This window comes from Choloepus didactylus, chromosome 13, assembly GCF_015220235.1.
Source record: "Choloepus didactylus isolate mChoDid1 chromosome 13, mChoDid1.pri, whole genome shotgun sequence".
Lineage (NCBI taxonomy): Eukaryota > Metazoa > Chordata > Mammalia > Pilosa > Megalonychidae > Choloepus > Choloepus didactylus.
The window spans coordinates 60,390,635-60,413,359 of record NC_051319.1 but is presented as its reverse complement, the minus strand read 5'-3'; the positions used below and the strand labels follow the sequence as shown (position 1 = coordinate 60,413,359).

At 34.2% G+C, this 22,725-nt stretch overlaps 1 protein-coding gene across 1 annotated transcript in view; it reads right to left on the bottom strand.

Annotated features, from left to right (window-relative positions):
* The window catches only part of HSD17B4 (hydroxysteroid 17-beta dehydrogenase 4), a 112,064-nt gene that overhangs the window by 15,277 nt on the left and 74,062 nt on the right, over nt 1-22,725 (bottom strand). Inside the window, exons 18-22 of the mRNA XM_037801240.1 lie at nt 16,373-16,442; nt 15,655-15,761; nt 13,820-13,906; nt 10,394-10,480; nt 9,091-9,229 (exon numbers count right to left, since the gene is read on the bottom strand). Coding sequence (XP_037657168.1) covers nt 9,091-9,229; nt 10,394-10,480; nt 13,820-13,906; nt 15,655-15,761; nt 16,373-16,442 — 490 coding nt within the window. The remainder of the gene's footprint in view (nt 1-9,090; nt 9,230-10,393; nt 10,481-13,819; nt 13,907-15,654; nt 15,762-16,372; nt 16,443-22,725) is intronic.

Below are 22,725 nucleotides of genomic sequence, written 5' to 3'. Positions count from 1 at the left end.
TGTTTGGCTCCTTTTTAAAATTTGAATCTCTTTACTGAGATTCTCACATTGTTCATTTATTGGTTTCTTTATGCCATTTAGTTCTTTCTCTTTTTTTTTTTTTCCTAAAAATTTGTCTGGTATATCTACAATCTGGTCTTCCTCATTGATGTTTTCTGGATTTTTATCTTTTTCCTTTGGATGAGCTATCATTTCCTATTTGTTTGTTTGTCTTGTAATCTTTTTGTTGCACCTGGCACATTTTAATGTTTTAAAATGTTAATTGTGGGATTTATTCCTTAAGACTTCTGTTATTTGAGTTTGTATACAGCTAGTAATATGACAGAGATTTTCCCAAGTGTCAGGAGCTCACAAAATCAAGCAAACCTAAGCAAAAAAACACCATTCATCATCTTTGCAAAATGGTTTTGTGTTGGCTGGTGCTCTCCTTCAGAGTTCAGCCCTCCTGTGAGGAAGATCAGCCCAAAGTGAATGAAAAGACATCCTGTCTTTTCGTATTTGTAGTCCATAACCCAGCAGAGAACTTGGCACAAAGTAAATACTCAAATTTACTGCCATTCTCTGAAAGCCAAGAGCACCTTTTCCATGTCTCTTATCACTTCTGTTATAACAGAATTATTTCTATACATGTACAGGTCTATAATTCCTTAACTCAACTCCTTCAGGTCAGATGTGTTTTTGAAAGCAGAATTTTTCAGATTTTATGAAGGAAATTTGGTACATAAAATATTAAGTATTTTTAAATATCCCAATGGTACAACACCATGAACCAATGCATTAATTCTATACCTAAAAAATTCACAGTAAATGAGAAAAATAAAGACAATCACATCATGTAAGTTCAGGCCATGTTTTGCCACCAAAAAATTATAAGAAAAAAACTTTTAATTTTTAGAGCTTTTTGGTTTCTGGAATTGCAGCTAAGAGTTAACTGTGTTTTAATTCTCAGGAGCAGACTATTCTATAAGCCACATGAAGCCTCTCATTCTTCTTTATGCCTTTCCATCATCTTTCATTTCCTCTGAATTTTTACTGTTGCCTAGAACAATAGAATCAGGTCCAAAGGGTTTACAACTTTTGACTGGTATTAAAAATTAATACTAATGAATAATGTAAAGACATATTGGTTACCTATACAACGTTTCAATGGTGTCATATTGTTCCTGAATATTTCACTCATACTAAACAGAAAACAAGTATCACTAACCAATACAACAAGCCTATAATTTTAATAGATGGTGAGGTACCAAGTTCAGCCTTTTTTAAAAGGCAGTCATCCCATACCATCCAAAACTATGCTTTTAACATGGCTTTTAGCACTTATTCAACATATAAAGAGTCAGCCTACTATTTGTTACAGACCATACTAGAAGTTGAAATTAATAGAAATTAAACTGCAGCCCTTTTTCAGGGTTAAACCCAAGGTCAAGTGTGAGGAGACATAAAATTGTAAATGATTGCAGTACAGTGAAATAATTGTGACAAGCAACAGACTTCATTTAAGGAGAATCCAGAGACTTATTTCTCCATCTGCTGTCCATTTTCACCTTTTCAAAGTAATCAAAGAATTCCAAGAAAAGTAAAATGCAAAAGGGTAAAAATACCCAAAAACACAGTATGTAAGAAAGAGATATTCAAATATTTCCTAGTACTCAATTCCATTTTGGAATAATAAAAGGACATAGCCCATGAGACCTTTGTGCTCATGATATCACAATAGACATTGAAAGTGAAATTAGAAAGATAGGCATCTATTTGACCCCTATTTAAGGAAGCACTATCTATGGACAATTATTTTATTAATCAATCCAGAAGATACACTTCATGATCAAAGCATTGCCCCCAAAGTAGGAATTAGAAGGTACAAGTAAGCATTCCAAGATATGGCTTCCTTTCCCAATAAGGTCCTCTCTCTGCCTTCCTATGCAGACCAGAGGCCTACAGCTTTCAGTTACGCCCTTTTTACTCACAGAGGGGAGACAGGGCTCGCTAGCCTCAGGTCATCCCAGTACAAAGAGGCAAAGGCCACACTGGGCCTCACCTAGGAAGCTCTCCTCCTTCTCCTAGATGACTATGGATGACCAACCTCAGAGGGGACCTAACCTCAAAATGCATAGTTCTGACTCTTCCTTCATAGCCAAAACCAACAATGACCCAGTACTAACATCAGAACTCTAGACCCAGACTAATTTGGTTTTAAAAGACTACCTACCACCACTTTGCCCAGAGATTTTAATTATTCATATATCACTTCTGTAATGATGTGAGCAAGGCTGGGACAACTTAACAACAATTTAAAATGTAAAATATTTGATAATTAAGTGTTTAGCAAGGCATTTGACAAACTGCTTGCAAAAAAACCCACAAAAGGTATATATTTACTAAGGGCCAAGATGAAAAACTAAGACTAAGATTAAGATGCCAACATGGAATCATCTTCTAGGATGCCAGAAACCAAAGATCTAAATAGTTTCCACCGCTGCCAATTGTTCAGTCACATGAAGATTGGGAAAAAACAAGAACTAGAAACTGAAAGGATAGTTATAAAGCTGAGAATCAAATCAAATACAGACAAGGTCAGGCAGACAACCAAAAGAAACAGTGAACTATTTTAGAGAAAGCCTTAAGATCCAATTTGCTAACAAGCATCAGGGACCACAATTTAGAAGGCTAAGACCTCGATCTTGGGGCTTGCTCTTATCAAGCTTGTTACTGCAAAGGAGAGGCTAAGCCTACTTATAACTGTGCCTAAGAGTCACCCCCAGAAAACTTCTTTTGTTGCTCAGATGTGGCCTCTCTCTCTAAGCTAACTCAGCAGGTAAACTCACTGCCCTCCCCCCATGTGGGACACGACTCCCAGAGGTGTAATCTCCCTGGCAACACGAGACACGACTCCCAGGGATGAGTCTGCACCTGGCATTCTGGGATTGAGAAAACTTTCTTGACCAAAAGGGGGAAGAGAAATGAAACAAAGTAAAGTTTCAGGGGCTGAGAGATTTCAAACGGAGTTTAAGAGGTCATTCTGTGGAGGTTAGTCTTAAGTGTTCTATAGATATCCCTTTGAAGCTTTCAGTGTATTGGAATAGCTAGAAGGAAATACCTAAAACTGCTGAACTGCAACCCAGTAGCCTTGATTTTTTTAAAACGATTGTATAACTACATAGCTTACATGGTGCAACTGTGTGACTGTGAAAACCTTGTGGCTCACACTCCCTTTAACCAGTGTATAGACAGATGAATAGAAAAATGGGGACACAAATGAATAAAAGGGGGAATGGAGGGGACGGGATGTTTTAGGTGCTCTTTTTCACTTGCATTTTTATACATATTTTTATTTTTTATTTTTTTGGAGTAATGAAAATGTTCAAAAATTGATTGTGGTGATGAATGCACAACTATATGGTGGAACTGTGAACAACTGATTGTATGCTGTGGATGACTGTATGGTATGTGAATATATCTCAGGAAAACTGAATTTTTTAAAAAAGCAAAAAAAAAAAAATCCAATTTGATTGCTAGTTTTGACAAATAGGGGTCTGAACAAGAAACGATAAAACAAACAAGAGCCACAGGCATTAATAAAGTACAGCAACTAATGGGTTCCAGTATTCCTGTTTTTCTGATGGAGATATAAGGAAAATAAAATAGTTTTCCTAAGTTAACTAAAGGTTATTTTTACAGGTAAGCACATTTTTCTAATGCCATTTATAAGGAAAATACTACAAGATAAAAGCAAAATCTTGGTTGGTTATTAACACTGTATTAAAGGAAATTACCCTGCTTGCCTAGAGTGAATCACTTATACACTTCATAAATCCCTACAGAGGTCTACTGTGTCATCTTTGAGATGCCCAGTTCTAGCACCTTTTCTTATTTTACTAGATCTAACTCCTCTCCTTCATCAACATCTTCAAAACTCTTGTGCTTCTAATATGCTTTCATCCATAGGGAAAAAGCTGAATTGTGTCAAGGATGGATGGAAGGAAGAAAAGAAAGGATGATGAAACTTACGTAAACATTAGTGTTAACCTCTGAAATTATTTAGAAAACATTAGGCACTTTGAAATTTGGGGAACTAAATATGTATTATATTTTTGCCTTCATTTATCCCCCTTCTGAATTAACTTCCTATAAGCACAAATGTCCTCCAAAAGAATAAACACCAAATTATTAAAGATGGGTAGTGGGATTCTAAGTTATTTTCTTCTTTTTGTCCTTACATTTCAAAATTTATGTAATGAACATATATTACCTAAAAGGGATAACAGTTGTTTTATTAAAAAGAGAGTTCTTTAAATTGAACCTGAATCAATTGAATAAAACTTCAAAATGTTTGCTAAGAATACGTAACAGAAGATTGTTCCCAAAAGTTTCAGTTAATTGAGATACATTTTAAGTTTGTCTAAGTGAGCATTTACAGTGACTCTTCAGTTGTAAAGAGGAATAAAACAATCTGAATTTCAATGCACTTAAGAAGGCACTCTAAATAGCAACCTCAGAAAAAGAATAATGGAAATCTGCAAAATATTATCCTGTACTATGTAAGTAAAAGCTGAACATGAAATTTTTTCTTAAAATTATGTAAAGGAAGTACTGCAAAGACACATTATCTTCATGATATGTGATATACAAATACCAAGTAAAGATAGTTCATTCATCAGATGTGGGTCTTTCAGAAGTAACAGCCTACATCTCTTGCTTTCAGGTACCACCAAAGTATACTACATCTCATACACATGCCCCTAATCCCCAGAGAAGAATAACAACGAGGCTTCAGATGGTTCTAGAGTCTAAGCCAATCACAGACCTTCTCCAGGAGGACCACAGCAAGCTAAGAGCTCTTAGCCAACCTGAACTACATGGGACTTCATTGTGTCTCAAAATTACGAAGGAAGAGAAGAATCTTTTGACATAAGAGTTATCCTGAACTCTCCCTGACCCATACTAGTAAGCAGATTCAGGAGACCATGGCTGCTTGACTACAGGTAAAAGGGTGCCGTTATTTGGAACTTCTAGGTAGAAAAATGCAAAAAATAAAAGGGCTTTAGGGAACATTCCCTGGTACACAATTTTTTTCCAACCACTAAAGGTTAAAATACCCTATAACATAAAGAAAAAAGAAATGATGGCCAATTGTTGCTAATAGCATGTTTCATGATTCAAATAATGAATGACTCATTTTTAGAAGCAGTGGCCATCAACTTGTAATTGGCTAATGATGAAAAAAGAGCATGAGTGTGTATTCCCTTCACTAACTCTCCACTGCTGTGAAAACTATTTGGAATCAGCACAAAGAAATCTTATATTTAAATCTTATATTTTAAAAGTCCACACAATTTTCTGTCATGAAAATTGACACCAGATGCTTCAAAACTTGCTAACAGATCTGGCTGATTAGCCAAGTGAGCCAACAAAAGTGCTAGTACCATATTATACAGACTAGAATAAAAAGAAAAAAAAAATTCCCTAACCTGTAAAAAAAACTTTTAGTCAACTTTAATTAATTTTATCTTACCTATCTCAATTTTACTTTAAGAATTAAATTACAATTGGGCACTGCCATCTTTGTAATTTACCACAGCATAGACAAGTTTGTGCCATGATAAAGGATGTAAGTTACATAAGCAGTTGCAAAATATCTGGTAGGATTTTTTTTTTCCCTTTCTCTTTTTATCACCTAATCTCTCTTCATAAAATGGCAGTAAAGTCTGTTTGGACCGCCATAGAAGTGAAAATAAACACGACTACTTTCTTTCTACAGCAACTAGGTTTAGGTTGGATGCCTTCTCAACTTGGTTTTGAGCTGTTTGTACCATTAAGAAAAACATGTTCTTAAACTTAATCCATTCCTGTGGCTGTGAACCCACTGTAAGTAGTACTTTTGATGCTGCACTTCAGTTAGGGTGTGGTCCACCTCAATCAGGATGGGTCTTAATCCTATTATTGGATTACACCATGATCAAATGGGTTTTATCCCGGGTATGCAAGGGTGGTTCAACTCAAGGAAATCAATTAATGTAATACATCACATTAACAAATCAAAAGGGAAAAGCCACATGATCATCTCAATTAATGCAGAAAAGGCAAGTGAGAAAATCCATTATCCTTTCTTGATAAAAACACTTAGAAAAATAGGAACAGAAGGAAACTTCCTCAGCATGATAAAGCACATATATGAGAAACCCACAGCTAACATCATACTCAGTGGTGAAAGAATGAAAACTTTCCCTCTAAGACCTGGAACAAGACAAGGACACTCACTGTCACCACTATTATTCAACGTTGTGCTAGTAAGCCTAGCTAGAGAATTTAAGCAAGAAAAAGATATAAAAGGCATTCAAATTGGACAGAAAGAAGAAGCAAAAGTTTCACTATTTGCACATTACACAATCCTATTTAGAAAATCCTGAAAAAAAAAAACATGAAAAACCTACTTGAGCTAATAAACAAGCTCAGCAAAGTGGCAGGATACAAGATCAACATGCAAAAATCAATGGTGTTTCTGTACACTAGTAATAAGCAATCTAAGGAGAAATACAAGAAAAAAATTCAATTTGCAATAGCAACTAAAAGAACCAAATATCCAGGAATAAATTTAACCAAAGATATAAAGAACTTGTACACAGAAAACTACAAAACATTGTTAAAAGAAATCAAAGAAGACCTAAATAAATGGAAGGACATTCCATGTTCATGGACTGGAAGACTAAATATCGTTACGATGTCAACTGTCCCCTAAATATAAGAACCAGGTCCAGAAAACTCCTAGAAGAAAAAGTGGGGAAGAATCTTCAAGATCTTGCGGTAGGCAATGGCTTCTTACACTTTACACCCAAAGCATATGCAATAGCTTAAGCCAAAAAAAGAAAAAATAGATAAATGAGACCTCCTCTAAAGTAAAAACTTTTGTGCTTCAAAGGACTTTGTCAAGAAAGTGAAAAGTGAAAAGGCAACCTACTAAATGGGAGAAAATATTTGGAAACTGCATATCCATTAAGGGTTTAATATCCAGAATATAAAAAGAATACCTACAACTCAACAATAAAAAGACAAATAACCCAATTTAAAAATAGGCAAAAACTTGCATAAACATTTTTCCAAAAATGAAATACAAATGGCTAAAAAAGCACATAAAAAGATGCTCAACATCACTAGCTATTAGGGAAATGCAAATCAAAACCACAATGATACCCAGGGCTCTATCTAAAACTCTATAAAAGTTTTATTTAAGTTTATTTTTTCAGAAACTTAAAACCTCCAGATTGTTCCTATGCCAGGTAAGTCCTGAAATCCACGGGTACGGGTTTCCCCAAGAATATCAACCAGTTACATTCCCTTTCCCCATAATGTCAACACCCCTTTTCAGCAAGAAGAGGTTAGAAGGGTCATTGCCCAAATATCCCTGAAGATTGAGAGAATGATCAAATGAGATGGAGGAGCTGTAACTGAGAAGTTAAGATTTAACAAATGATTATGACTACTGAATTATTATACAGATATTTCTTTTCAGTTTCTAGTATATTCAGTCAGAAGGAAATACATGAAACTGTTGAACTGTAACCGTTACTACATTTGAAATCTGCTCCATAACTGCTTGTTAAACTGTACTTCGAAATGTATCGCTTCTCTGCATATATGTTAAATTGCACAATAAAAAATGTTAAAAAAAAAAAAACCCACAATGAGATATCATTTCATACTTACTAGAATGGCCACTATTTAAAAAACTGAAAACTACAAGTATTGGAGAGGATGTGAGGAAATAGGAAGACTCATTCATTGTTGGGAATATAAAATAGTGTAGCCACTGTGGATGCCAGTCTGGCAGTTCCTCAGGAAGCTAAGTATAGGATTGTCATATGTTGTGGCAATTCCACTACTAGATATACACCCAGAAGAACTGAAAGCAGGGACTAGAAAAGATATTTGCACACTAATGCTGACAGAAGCATTATTCATAATTGCCAAAAATGGAAACAACCCAAGTGTCCATCAAAAGATGAATGGATAAACAACATGTGGCATATACATATGACAGAATGTTATTCTGCTATAAGAAGGAATGAAGTCCTGATGCATGCAACAACATGGGTGAACCTTAAGGACATCAGGTTGAATGAAATATGCCAGACACAAAAGGACGGATATTGTATGATCTCACTGATATGAACTAGCGATAATAAACAAACTCATAGAGTTAGAATCTAGAATACAGGTTTACCTGGGGAGAGAATGAGGGTAGAGAAGGGGAGCTGTTGCTTAATTTATGCAGGATATCTATTTAGGTTGATTGCAAATGTTTGGAAATGGATAGTGGTGATAGTAGCACATTATTGTGAATGTAAGTAACAGCACTGTAGTATGTTGCTGGTTGAAAGGGGAAGTTTTGGGTCATGTATGTTACTAGAAGAAAAGCTAAAGGATAAAACATGGGACTGTATAATACAGTGAACCTTGTTGTTGACGATAACTGTGGTTAATAGCACAAATATAAGTATGTTCTTTCATGAATTATAACAAATGTAAGACTATTACAAGGTGTTAATAGGGTGGTATATAGGAAAAAATATACCTAATGTAAACCAGACTATAGTTAACAGTAATATTTTAATATTCTTCCCTCAATTGTTTTAACAAAGGTACCACACTAATGCAAAGTATCAACAATATGGGGGTATATGGGAATGTATTTTTTACATGACTTTTCAGTACACCTACAACTCCAATTAAAGAAAAAACAAACAATAATTTAAAGAAAATATATATTTAATTTGACTCATTAAATTGCTTTGTGTTTAACTAGAATCTGAAATTTGATTAAAGAAGCACATAGGTAATATGACTGTTATAAGTACTAATTCAGATATTACATCGAAATATTTAAAACAGATATTTTCATTTTAATTGATTCCCTACATCTCTAAAAAATCATATATATCATTGGGTGCCCTGAAACCATAATGGAGAACATCCTACCTAAGGAAGTAGGATTTATGTACCTTCCAAAAGGCAGGATTTAATTATAATGTATACTTTGTCTCCATTTATTGAGTTATCTTAGAATATTATAAAATCAGGAATTTGACTTACTCCACTTAGCTGCAGTATTTCCACCTTTAGTGATATGCCATTCAAATATAGCATTTACTTTCTTTACTATTTCATGCCCAATATCCTTAATGCGGCGACCTATTTCCTCAAATACAAAGGTACTTTGAAGCTTCTCACTCTAGCGAAAAAAAAAGAATTTCATGTTAAAAGTTCTGTAAAAGGAAAATGATTACAAAATATATAAAGAGATTTTTAAAAGAATGACCTGCACATAAATAAAGCAGTTCAATTATTTTTTTTACACCAGCCTTCTTTCACACTTCCTTATATTTATATATGATCATCTAGAACATCAGCCCTCTTTATAAGAGGATTATATTTTGATCAGAATTTATAAATAATATTTCTAAAGTAAACTAGCATCTGGACAACCTATGTGCTAGTCTAATGTCAGCAGGAAGATACTAAATAAATCTATTACCTTCTCTAGTCTCATTTCTTAATTATAAAATGGGACTAAATTAGATGAAGCCTGAATGTGCTTCTAGCTCTAAAACCTCCTAAGTTTTTGATCTTAGATTATTTTGAAGGGAATTGAATCTTCAGTCAGTTTTGTAATAATATGTCTATGGCAGACAATTAAAGATCATGGGTATGAAGATCTCAATATGACAACGAAAGTTAATATTTCAAACAGAACGCAAACATATTTTATCAGAAGCATCAGCATGTTAACAGATGTTTTGGTAAATACTACACAATTTTTTTTTACATTGCATACAAATGTTTATATAAACCTTTAAATCAAGAAAAAGGTTCAGGACACACAACTTAATCTATTTTTCTCCAAAATACTGTTTGCTTGAAATTTCTCATTAAACTGATTTAGTTATTCTAATAGCAGAAAACTGATTATTTTCCCTTGAAAGATATCCCAACCATTTCCTCCCTTCCTTAAGATCTAGTGGAATACATAAAATATGAAACCATCTAAGCTAGGAGTTCTTAAATTGAGGTCTATAGATGGGCCTCCAGGGGTCAATTAGCTCCCTGATATTGCACACAAAATTATATGGGCTGTGTATAAATGTATTTTTCTGGGGAGATGTTGCATTACTTTCATAAGATTATTAAAGAAATCAGTGACCTCTCAGAAAAGTCAAAAAAAAATTTGTAGGTTATCAAAATATCCCTTTTATATCCACACAGTTTTGAATTAATGTTCTTCAGCTCAAGAATTATCTTTCACAGCCTTAATTTTCCAAACTTGAACATTCTTTGAGTGATCTAACTGAAATTCATATATCAAGGAATGACTTGGATACCAGCTTTTATAACCTACCTCAGGGGGTACCTTAATTGAAATATCAGATGTGGGCACAAGATCCACATATGCATTTGAGATGATGATATCTCCAGTTTCTTGGACCTTGTAAGGGATACGAGAAGGGAAAAAAAAAATGTTCACTCTGATGATATCAATGGAAACGCAATTTCGTTGAGAAATAACATAAAGTCATTTATAAGAAATTTATATTTTTGCCTTACATGAAAAAGAACATAATAATCCAAATTTCAAAATTATTTGAAAATTAAATGTCAATATAAATAAACACAAAGGCTTACTGATCCAATACAATTATCATTAACCTTGGCTATAGGATTAACTGGGGCCCTTTTAAGAAATTTCTATTGCCAGACCCCATCCCTAAAGATTCTTATTTAAGTGGTCTGGGGAAAAGTCTGGGCATCAGTATATTTGTGCTTGGGTTTTTTTGTTTGTTTGTTTTTCGTCTGTTTGTTTTACAAAAGTGTGTCTAATGGACAGCCAGGGTTAGAATTGCTGAGTTCTTATGAATATAAGAAAAGGCATGCCACAATATCCATATGAGTATTCAAAGTAAATCTGTTCTGTTAATGAAGAATAAAATTGGCTAGGAACAGACCATAGTGATCTTTTTAAAATAGTAATTCTGATTTTTATTTCAAATAGGGAATGTACATAGTATAAACTAAATGCTTAAATAGCCATTTATCAAAATAGTAATTAAACGAACTCAAATTCTAATTCCTAATTCTTAATTTACAATTATTTCAATATATGTTCTTCTACAAAAATGTTGGTGTGCTGGTTTGAATCTGTATTGTACCCCTTAAATGATTATGTTCTTTTTAATCCACTATTGTGGGGGGAGACCTATTGTAGGTGGGATCTTTTGATTAGGTTGCTTCCATGGAGACGTGAAACACCCATTTGTGGGTGGGAGCTTTTGATTAGATTATTTCCATGGGGATGAGACCCTGCCCATTCAAGGTGGGTCTTAATTAGTTTACTGGAGTCCTTAAGAGAGCTCACAGAGAGAGAGAGAGCACACAGAAGCTGAGAGAGACATTTTGGAGAAGCTAAAATATGTAATCCAGAGTTTGCCCCAGGAGAAGCAAAGAGGATCCACAATAGCCAAGAGAAGTTAAGAGATGCTGAGACAGAAATGCTCTGGGAGAACCAATTAGAAGGACCCAGAGAAGCTAACACAGAAGCCCAGAGACATTCTGGAGAAAATTATTTTGAAACCGGAACCCCAGATACCATCGGTCTTTCTTTAGTGACGGACACATCCTCTTGTTGATGCCTTAGTTTGGACACTTTCATGACCTTAGAACTGTAAATCTGTAACCTAATACACCCCCTTTATATAAAAGCCACTCAGTCTCTGGTATTTTGCCTTCTAGCAGCTTTAGCAAACTGGAACAGTTTGGTATTGCTGCAACTGTACAAGATAAGTACAGTTCACTACACTACTTCCCATCATACTTTGGGATAAAAAAGATCTTTGTAATGATTTGTTCATTTTACTTAAAATTATATACAGTGGAAAGCAGAGAAAGAGATAATTTATGAACAAATTGCACTGTAGTAAATTACCTTCTTGTAACTAAGCCAAACATACCTTTTTGGAGCATTGGTTTAAAATGTTTCCTAAAATACAATGGAAAGAAGGGAGGGGGTGGAGTGGGGAGGAGAGAGTCCTGTGTATAACTAATAGAATAAGAGTACCTCTGAGACTGGGGGTAAAAATAGCAAACATACTGAGAAGATAAGATATATTTGCTTACAATTTATCAAAATTACAAGAATGGATTATATTCAGATATCAAATTATTTCTCAGCCTTTTAGTTTGTATCCTTAGAAATTATTTATGTACTATTGCTCATTACTAGTTTTGTGAGAAAACAAAAACTTGTAATAGGTAACGGTCTTTATGCTTTCAGAGTTCATAATCTTATTCAAAAAATAAAATGTACTCACATGAAGCAATTAGAAAGTAAAAGGGCTTCAGAAAGTGTGGCACATTCATTAATTGCAAGAGGACCTCAGAGAAAGCCAGTCTTTGTGTTTGTATGGGTGGGAAAGGGGGGATAGTTAAGAGAGCACCTCAAAGGCAAGGTAGAGCCTGAAAGACAGGAGAAACTGGAAAAGTGGCCTGCAAGGTGTGCACAGACTAAGCAGGAAAATGGTACTCAAGCAGCAGGAACAATTTGTCACCCATGTCTACCACGTAAGAAGAATTCTCCAAAGTTACCTACTTGTGAAAGAACACATGATATAGTGAAAAGAGATAGGGCCCTGGGACCCAAGCTTTTCAGCCTGGCAGACCTGGGTTTTTATTCCAGTTCCACCACTTGCTGTGTGACCAGGAGCAAGCTATTTAAGAGACCTGAACCTAAATTTTCTTATCTTTAAATGCAGAGTTGTTATGCACACTAAAGATAATGTTATAGTCTGCTTAATAAATGGCACTCAATTAATGGAAGCTATTATTATTACTGGTGGTAGTATCTAAACTCTTCAACACAGACTATATAACAACAAAAAATAAATGCCTGGTCAACTGTTTAAACAAAAATTACCTTTAAAATTTTGAAAATTTTTCCAGTATTTTGCTGGAATATTTCTAACGGCCTCACTCCAAAATTATCTAAACTCTATAGGAAGATATACCTTCTTCCTATTGATTAGGCTCAGGCTCTGATAAGATGTTAATGCAAGATGTTAGCTCGTGGATTTTTGTGTGATTCAGATGCAAATAATTTCTATCCAGAAAATATTTGTCAAAAAAGATAAACCACAAAGGATATGGTTTCATTCTGTAGGATATTAACCAGTTTTGTCTCTAACTCAACAAACTTATTTTAGAATGCCTTTCCTATAAGACTACATCAACGCTGTAGTTGTATTCTCTTTTCAGCCAGTTTTATCATCTCCTAGATCCCTCATTAATGAGTTAAATAAATTTTTATCATGTGTTCATTCTATATCTGTCTGAGAGTTATGCTTTAACATTCTGAAGATTATACTTTAAGAAAGACTTGGTTGATTGGCTGAGCCAAAACGTTATGGCTACACAAGCTCTCAAAACAGTGTGACACTCCTATGTAGACAGGCATAAATTCATTTGAGAGTCAAACAGAAAATAAAAAACAAGGTGCATCCACATCAATGCAAGGTGTTAATAATAGGGTGGTATGTGGAAATCCTCTATTTTATGTATGATTGTTCAGTAAACCCACAACTTCTCTAATAAAGAAAAACAAAATGTACATAAGACATCTTACTTTCAATTAAAAGTTACCTTTGATTAAAAACAAAAACTTTCTAGGTTTTGTTCATATTCAAGGACTAACCAAAGAAATGCCAAGAGAGAACAAATTAAGGGGTGTGGTAAAGAGGGTAACAAAACAACATACCTCTAAATCAATTATTCATACCTTGGTTTGAAAATGAATTCTGTTTCCTTCCTTCCACATCTCAGTTTGTATAGTCTGTCCTGGATATACTGGTTTTGCAAAACGAACCTTTAAAAAAAATGAGTTTGAGGGTTAAAATGTTTAAAACTAAAACTTTTCTACTTGTGAGAAAAAACTGGGAGGGATGGAAGGAGGGAGAACATAAAAGAAAGCAAGCAGAGGTTACACATATATACAGTCATAAAAGAACTAAAAATAATAATACAGTAAAACTAGAGAAAATGTATAGCTACTTTAAGCAAGCTAATTCTCTGTCTTTCAAAGAATTGAAACAATCAATAAATAGTGTTTAATCTTGATAATTCAGGAAACCAAGATAAAATTAAGTAGTTTATAGTTAACTACCAACCAGAACCTTTAAAAAGCAGTTGCCAGTGGGTGAACTCACTGCCCTCCCCCTACGTGGGGTCTGACTCCCAGGGGTGTAAATCTCCCTGGCAATGTGGGATGAATCTGGACCTGACATCATGGGATTGAGAATATCTTCTTGACCAAAAGGCTGAGGGATTCCAAATGGAGTCAAGAGGTCACTCTGGTGGACATTCTTATGCTCTATATAGATAACCCTTTTTAGGTTTTAATGCACTGGAATAGCTAGAAGTAAAAACCTGAAATTATCAAACTGCAACCCAGTGGCCTTGACTCTTGAAGACGATTGTATAGCAATATGGCTTACAAGAGGTGACAGTGTGATTGTGAAAGCCTTGTGGATCATAGTCCTTTTATCCAGTGTATGGAAGGATGAGTAGAAAAATGGGGACAAAAAAACTAGGTGAAAAATAGGATGGGAGGTGGGGAGTAACCTGGGTGTTCTTTTTTACTTTTATTTTTTGTTCTTATTTTCACATTTTCTGGTACAACGAAAATGTCCAAGAAAGGGATTGGGTGTTGAATGCACAACTATATGATGGTACTGTGAACAATTAATTGTACACTTTGGATGACTGTATGGCATGTGAATATATCTCAATAAAATTGAATTAAAAAAAAAAAAAGTAGTTGTAAGGGGTGCTAATCACCTCTGGGGAATGAGGCCTAAGGTGGGTGCCCAGGGCAAAATAATTCTACTTTATATTTCATAACTTTGTATACTATTTTGTTTGCTCTGCGCACACATTATTGGATAATAATAAAAATAGCATAATAAAATTAAAAGCATGATAATAATTGTTAAAAAGGACAAGGCATCAGAAAACACATTTTCACTGCTGCATGGAGCATTAACTGATAGGAGTTTTGAATTTATTTGACACTGTCAAACTTTTTTTAAGCATTTATCTTTTGACTTATACAAAGATATTGGGTACACAGATATTTTTCTTTGTTATTTACAATGATAAAAACTTGAAATCAATTTAAAAGCATAAAAACTGAAAACAATAGTCATTATACTGATGTGGGTGACTGTTTATTTGAGTTCAAACACAGCCAGTTAACATTTTAAATTAAATTAAAGCAAATTACAAAACAGTAAAAAAAATAATAATAATAATAAAGCAAATCTCAAGTTTTTAAGAAGGTAAATGCTGATACATGTATACTCCTAATTAATTTATAAAACAATCCCATGTATCTGTTAAAATTGTAACTCTATATGATATCCTTCATAATACATGTGTAATAGAGCTATTTGTAGCTAGAAAAATAAAATGCATTGATTTTCCAATTAATGAAATAATAGGAATGTATACTGCTTCAGTACAGTACCTATTTTAATGAAGTCACTAAAATTACCCTTCTAAAGATAGAAAATTAAAAGGAACTAATATTCAAATAAAATAATAATATACATATACCTTAATTGCCTTGAATCTTGACACATCACTATCTGCAAAATGATGTAAAACATGCCTCGCAGAAAACCCAAATGTGCATAATCCATGTAATATGGGCTTGTCAAAACCTAAAAAAAGAGAGATAATTTAGTTTGATACAGGTCTCTGTCATGTTTAAAAACCAAGGAGAGTTAATTCAGGATTTTTAAATACATTTTAAACTTTATTAGCATAAATTATACCATCTATTTTAAGAAAAACGGAAAATATTTTATAAAATACTTCATGTGAGAAAATTACAAAACAACAAAGAAAAAAGCAGGACAGGGACATGAGATATCTGACAACATAAAGAATTGTTTTCTTTAGCTTTAGTTGTAACCACTTGTCATCATCTGTGGTGATTTCAATATCCATGTATGTAGATGACCCTTCCCTAACCTCCCAGTTACCTGACCTTTCCTTCAATGACTTTATCCTGAATGATAACTCAGACACCACCCCCATGGTCCTATCCTAGACTTTCTCACCAGAAGCTTCTCACCCTGAATTTAAAGTACAACCATTTTCTGAACACTACTTCCTACCTTTGCATATCCTCTGCATATATATATATTTCAGAAAGGGTTATTTTTAAAATGTTACTCAAACCACCAGTGATAAGTAGCAGTATCTCTAAATATATTATTAAATAATTGAGCTAAAATTTTTTTATAAGTACACATTATCAGCAACTCACCTGCTAGGCTAGCAAAATTAGGATCAATGTGTAAGGGATTCCAGTCCCCACTGAGGCGATACAAAGCAGCCTGTGGGGAAAGAAAAATAAAAGTAACTAGCATTCAATGTTTTTTTTCAGAATACATTCATAGCAATGTGATTGGTTATTGTACAAGAAATGCACCATAATCTACCTAACTGAGGCTGTGATTAAAAAAAAAAACTATTTTAAACATAAACAATTAATTAAAAATTAAATGCTTTTTATAACATCTGCCACTGAAATCAGTGGGAAAAAAAAGTGTCAAATAATAGGAAGGAGAGCCAAGAACTACATCTGGGTATAACACTGTTACCACTGTCTAAGGAGAAATTCACAAAAAGGAATCTGTCAATCTACTCTCATTAAAACAAAATGAAGATAAAGTAAATGTTTATAGCCTTGTCCAACCAAGCAATATTTATGCCAACTTTCTTAATGGAATGTGTTAAATTGAAGCCTACAACAATGTTAGACATTAACAAAGTACTAGCACAATACTAGACCTATAAAGATGAGAGACCTCTAAGAAACTTTCATTCTTCTGGTATACTAATTCCAGAGCATCGGCTTATCATGCAAGAAAAACATCTGACAGTCTGCCACTAAGATTTAATTTCTGCTTAGTCCGGATTTTCATATTGCTAGCTAACTTAGATAAAGCAGATTTAGAAAGAGATGTGCACTACAATGGAGAAAAGGATGGTGACCATCCTTCCTAAAATTTAAAGTGTACATTGTTCAAAACTAGAGAGTACTTTTCAATATTCATGGGGTAAAATTCACAAAATAGCTAATAGTAAGTAATTTCATATAACTTAAATTGACCCTTTTGGGTCTGCCTCAAGAGTTCTTCACTTCCTTATCAATAACTGTGTTAAGCTTTCCAGACTTTGGAATGTTGTGTAAAGATTAGCCAAGTCAGCATATCTGACTTTTTTGTTAATTATAGATTTTTTATTTGTTGAAGTCTTGACCACTCTTTTTAAATAAATTTTATTCGCAGGAAATAACATTTTCAATAATTCATGGAAAAACAATTTCCTTTTAATACACTTTGTACAATTTTAATAAGCTCATTTCCCTCCCCATCATCCCATATGACGGTATCTATAAATTGTTAACTTTATCAACCACTCAATATTTTTCCCTTTACATGTCTTCTAAATATAACTAAATCAAATCAACAAGTAATTATTAGATACAGGTGAGCTACAAAATTCTGTATAAGATGTTGGAGGATTACATGACAAGTTTTCAAAAACACTTTTAAAACAATAAAACACTAGACATATATATCTTCATGTCATATACAAATGAAAGAAAAGATACATTTCAGGATCTCAAAGGGCAATTGTCAAACACATGGCCAGATCATGGGCTTTGGCACCAGGCAGATGTGAGTTCAAATCAGCTCTGCCATTAATGGCAAAGTTTCTTAACCACCATAAGTCCCACTATCCTCACTTAAAAAATTGGGAGATTAATAGGTCTCACTTTCACAGAGTAGTTGGAAAAAATAAGTGAGATAAAGTCTACCAACTATTAAGACCTCAATAAATGTTAGCTTTATTATTATTATTAAAGAAGATTTTAACAGTTGAAGAGAACCAAGTTTTTAAGATTAGTACTAGTATTCTTAAAGAAATCATATTTTTAAAAAGTACAAAAAACGTATCACTTCAATGATGGTATTGGTTACTGGAAATGACAGAGTTAACATAAGGAAAAAAAGTCCACTATGAGAAATGACAAAAGTTGATTGACTGGACGTTTACCTGAATTCAAATATAATGCAAAATAACCACTCTCCAATCAATAAGGAAAACTGTCAAGACTTATTTTCTAAATATTTTGAAAGACTGACACTGAAACTAAAAGTTTCTGGTTTTGTTTCCTTTCTGCTTAGAGATAAGAGAATATACAAGCAACTATAACAATAATAACAACAAAAAACTAAGATTAAAAGCTATGTATTACTTTATTTGTGTATTAGGTATGTTACCTTCTTCACTTAAATGTGAGTGGAGGGTCATGTGTGTATGAGAAATTATTTTCAATGTGATTTTTAAAAATTTTACCATTAAATTAAACTAAACACTAAAACAAAAATTGCAGGAGTGCTTCCCCAAAACTTTAAAGGTTCTCTTCAGAGTTATATACAGAATTACTTGAAATCAGAGGTAATATATTAGGTGGTTGTAACTGATTTATATTAGAAGAAAATTTATGAAGAATATAGCCAAAAGAGCTGCTTAAGATTTTCAGACAGCCCAAAATAACAGCAGCAGCCTAAAACCAAATCTTTCACCACAACCTCCAAAACTGTATATAGATCAACAAGAAAAGATCCCAAAACTACACTGTAACTAGATGACAGCACTGCAAAGTTCAAATTCTCTCCGAACTCCAACTTGCATCAGAGCTGTCTTTTGTGCACTCATTGAAAGCTATTGTGGAACGTGGTAGGGGACTAGGTGCAGAAGCAATACACGGAAGAGAGAAAAGGAGAACACAGAAAAGTCACACCAGAAGACAAAGTCCACAGTAAGGGCAAACATACTGAAAAGAATTCTGGATTATTGGAGCAATGACTGCAAGGAAAAGATCTAAAAGCATGTAGGCCTCGAAATGGCAGTCTCAGGAAGGCATCATTTGTGGGGGGAGAAGAGAATAAGAAAATAAAACAGAAATCTTCTTTGGAGACTGCATGGTAAAGGAAAAAGAAGCAAGAGGGGAAATTTGTGATTGTGTAAGATAAAAGAGAATTTTTTTAATACAACACCTCCCCCACACTGCCCCACTCCAAAAAGCCACTCATTAAAGAAACTGAACTTTGCTATCCTGACAGAAGAGGGCACTCTTGAACCAGGAATCTTGTGCACAATCCCAAACCACCAACCCTACCCAACAACCCTCCCCAAAGAAGCAAGCATCTTTATTTATACAAGGCTACTATAAGAATAAAAGAGCAAATAAGAGCCAGAACATTTTAGCAGATGAGAGTCCCTCCAAAATTTAACTACTGTACAGCAGGGTGGACCTAGAAATGAAAGATGTAGTGTAAAGGCAGCCTTGAGCTCAGGAGTGCAGTTAAGCAAATCATAGCCCCTGGGGAGGAAAATCTGCATAAAAACAAAGAGAAAAGACTGAGTACTCCCAAAAGAGAAATAGAGGACAGGAAATCTCCTGAAGGGGAAACAGTTGCACATACTAAGGTAATCCTAAAAGTTACTGTGTATGCCCAGGGCAAGAAAGAGGTGCAGTTAGACCTGAGAAAATCTTACTGTTGTGGAATAAGCTGCTATACGGTGCATTGTGGGAACACAGGCTTAGGCACAAAAGAGGCTCATAGCAAATGAACACTTTATTGCTTGCACAGCACAAAGGGCCCAAAAGAGCAGGGGAAAAAAATCCCACTTTGGCTGGTCACCTGGGAGAGGGTCAATGGATGACAGATCCACATGCCTTACCATGCTGGAAATGAGGAAGACCTGCACTGAGTGCTGAACTTTTATATCCTCCAGGGAGGAGGGGACTCTGCCAATGAGAAACTTTTGTGACCTAGCAAGCATCTAGGACTGGTTAAGATTTAACATCTCTCCTGGCTGCCTGCAGTCTCTTTCAAAATGGAAACATACCAAACACCTGCACGCAAACAAACAGGAGTGGAAACATAAAAAAACACCTGCATACAAACAAGGAGGAGGAGAAATATAAAGAACACCTGCCCACAAACAAGCAAGAGGGGAAAAAGAGGAGGTTATGAAAAGACTGGGAATTGGCTGCTGAGTGTGTCTTTGACTTCTCCAACAACTGTTAAACATGGGCTGCTCTAAAGGTTCAGTATAAGTTGGACCAAGTGTCGAAGAAGAGACTTAACACACAGCCACTCTACAACACCCTAGGTAAGAGAGAGAAATTGACTTCCAGAGTTAGCACATCAAAATAATAAAATGCCCAGACATCAACAAAAGATCACAAGCCATACCAAGAAACAGGAAGACATGGCTCATTCAAGGGAACAAATTAAAATTTCAGAGGAAACACAGACATTGAAACAACTAATCAATGACCTTCAAACAAATCTCCTAAATTAATTCAAGATGCTAAAGGAAAATATGAATAGAAATGAGCTAAAGGATACTAAGAAGACAATGTGTGAGCAAAAAGAATACGAAAGTTTAAAAAGGAACATAACAAAACTTATGGGGATGAAAAACACAATAATGGAGATTCAAAATATACTAGAGGCATACAAGAGCAGATGTGAGCAAGTAGAAGAAAGAACCAGTGAGCTAGAAAGCAGAAAATTGAAATTCTATAGCCAGAAGAACAGATAAAATAAAAAAAGGGATCAGAGCCTAAGGGACCTGTGGGACACCATGAAGCACACCAACATATGCATTATGGGAGTCCCAGATAAGAAGAGAAGAGATAAGGGGCAGAAAGAATATATGAGGAAATAATGGACGAAAATTTCCAAATCTTACAAAAGTCAAAAATGTACATATCCAAGAAGTGCAGCATACTCCAAATGGATTAATCCTAATAAACCTACTCCAAGAACACATAGTAATCAAAATATCAAATGCTAAAGATAACAAGAAAATTCTGAAAGGCAGCAAGAAAAAAAGTGATTCATCCCATTCAAAGAAAAGATACAAGACATATAAAAAACAAAGGACAAAATTACTAAATCCTGCCTTATCAGTAATTGTACTGACTTAAACCGGATTATACTCCCCAATCAAAAGTCACAGATTGGCAGAATGGATTGAAAAAAAAAAAAGCACAATCCAGCTATATCTTTTATACAAGAGACACAGCCTACAGCCAAAGACATGAATAGGTTGAAAATAAAAGAATGGAAAAAATATTTCATACAAATGTTAACTAAAAGAGAGCTGGGGTAGCTATACTAATAACAGACAGAATAACTTTAAGTCAAAAATGGAAGGGTCAATCTACCAAGAAGAAATAACAGCCATAAACATTTATGAACCCAGCCACAGTGTCCCAAAATACATTTGGCAAACACTGACAAAACTAAAGGTAGAAAAAGACACCTTTACAAAAATAGTTAGATGTTAATACACCACTTTCATCAATAGACAGAAGATCAACAAGGAAACAGAGAACTTGAACAATACTATAAATAAATTTGACATCACAGACATATAAGAACCCTACACACACCCCAAAAAGCACAATATACATTCTCCAGGAGAGACTACATTTTAGGTCACAAGACAAGTCTCAATAAAAATAAAATGATCAAAATTACACAAAGCAACTTCTCTGACTATAATGGAATCAAAGTAGAAATCAATAACCAAAGAGAACTGGAAAATACACAATTATATGGAAGTTAAACAATACATTCAAGCAATCAACAGGTCAAAGAAGAAATCAAAAGGGAAGTCATGAAATATTTTGAGACAAATGAAAATGAGAACATAACATTTCAAAACTTATGGGATACAGTGAAGGTAGTGCTGAGAGAGAAATGTATAGCTCTAAAGGCTTACATTAAAAAAGAAGAAGGAGCTCAAATCAGAGATATAACTGCACATGTGGAGGAACTAGAAAAAATATAGGAAACTAAATCCAAAGCAAGAAGGAAGGAAATAACAAAGATTAGAACAGAAATAAATGACACAGAGAATTAAAAACAATAGAGACAATCAATAAAACCAAAATTGGTTCTTTGAAAAAGATCAATAAAATCAACAAACCTTTACTAGACAGACAAAGAAAAACAGAGTACAAAAATAAAGGCAGAAATAAAAGGGCAACATTACTACCAATCTTACAGAAATAAAAAGATCATAAGAGGATGCTATGAACAACTGTATGCCAACAAATTAGATAACCTGGATGAAATGGAAAAATTCCTAACAACACACAAACTACCTGCACAGACTCTAGAATAAACAGAAGATCTAAACAGACCAATAAATAGTAAATTGACTGAATCAATATAAAAAAACTTCCCAAAAAAGAAAAGTCCAGGACCAAATAAATGGCTTCACTGAAGAATTTTAACAAACATTCCAAAAAGAATGAACACCAATACTGCTCAAACTCTTCCAAAAAACTGAAAAGGAAGGAATACATCTCAACTCATTCTTTGAGGCCAGCATCACCCTAAGCCAAAGCCATCACAAAGAAATAAAATTGCAGACCAATTTCCTTATGAATACATATTTAAAAATCCTCAACAAAATACTAGCAAATCAAATCCAATAGCACATTAAAAGAATTATACACCATGATCAAGTGGGATTTATCCCAGGTATGCAAGGGTGGTTCAAAATAAGAAAAACAAT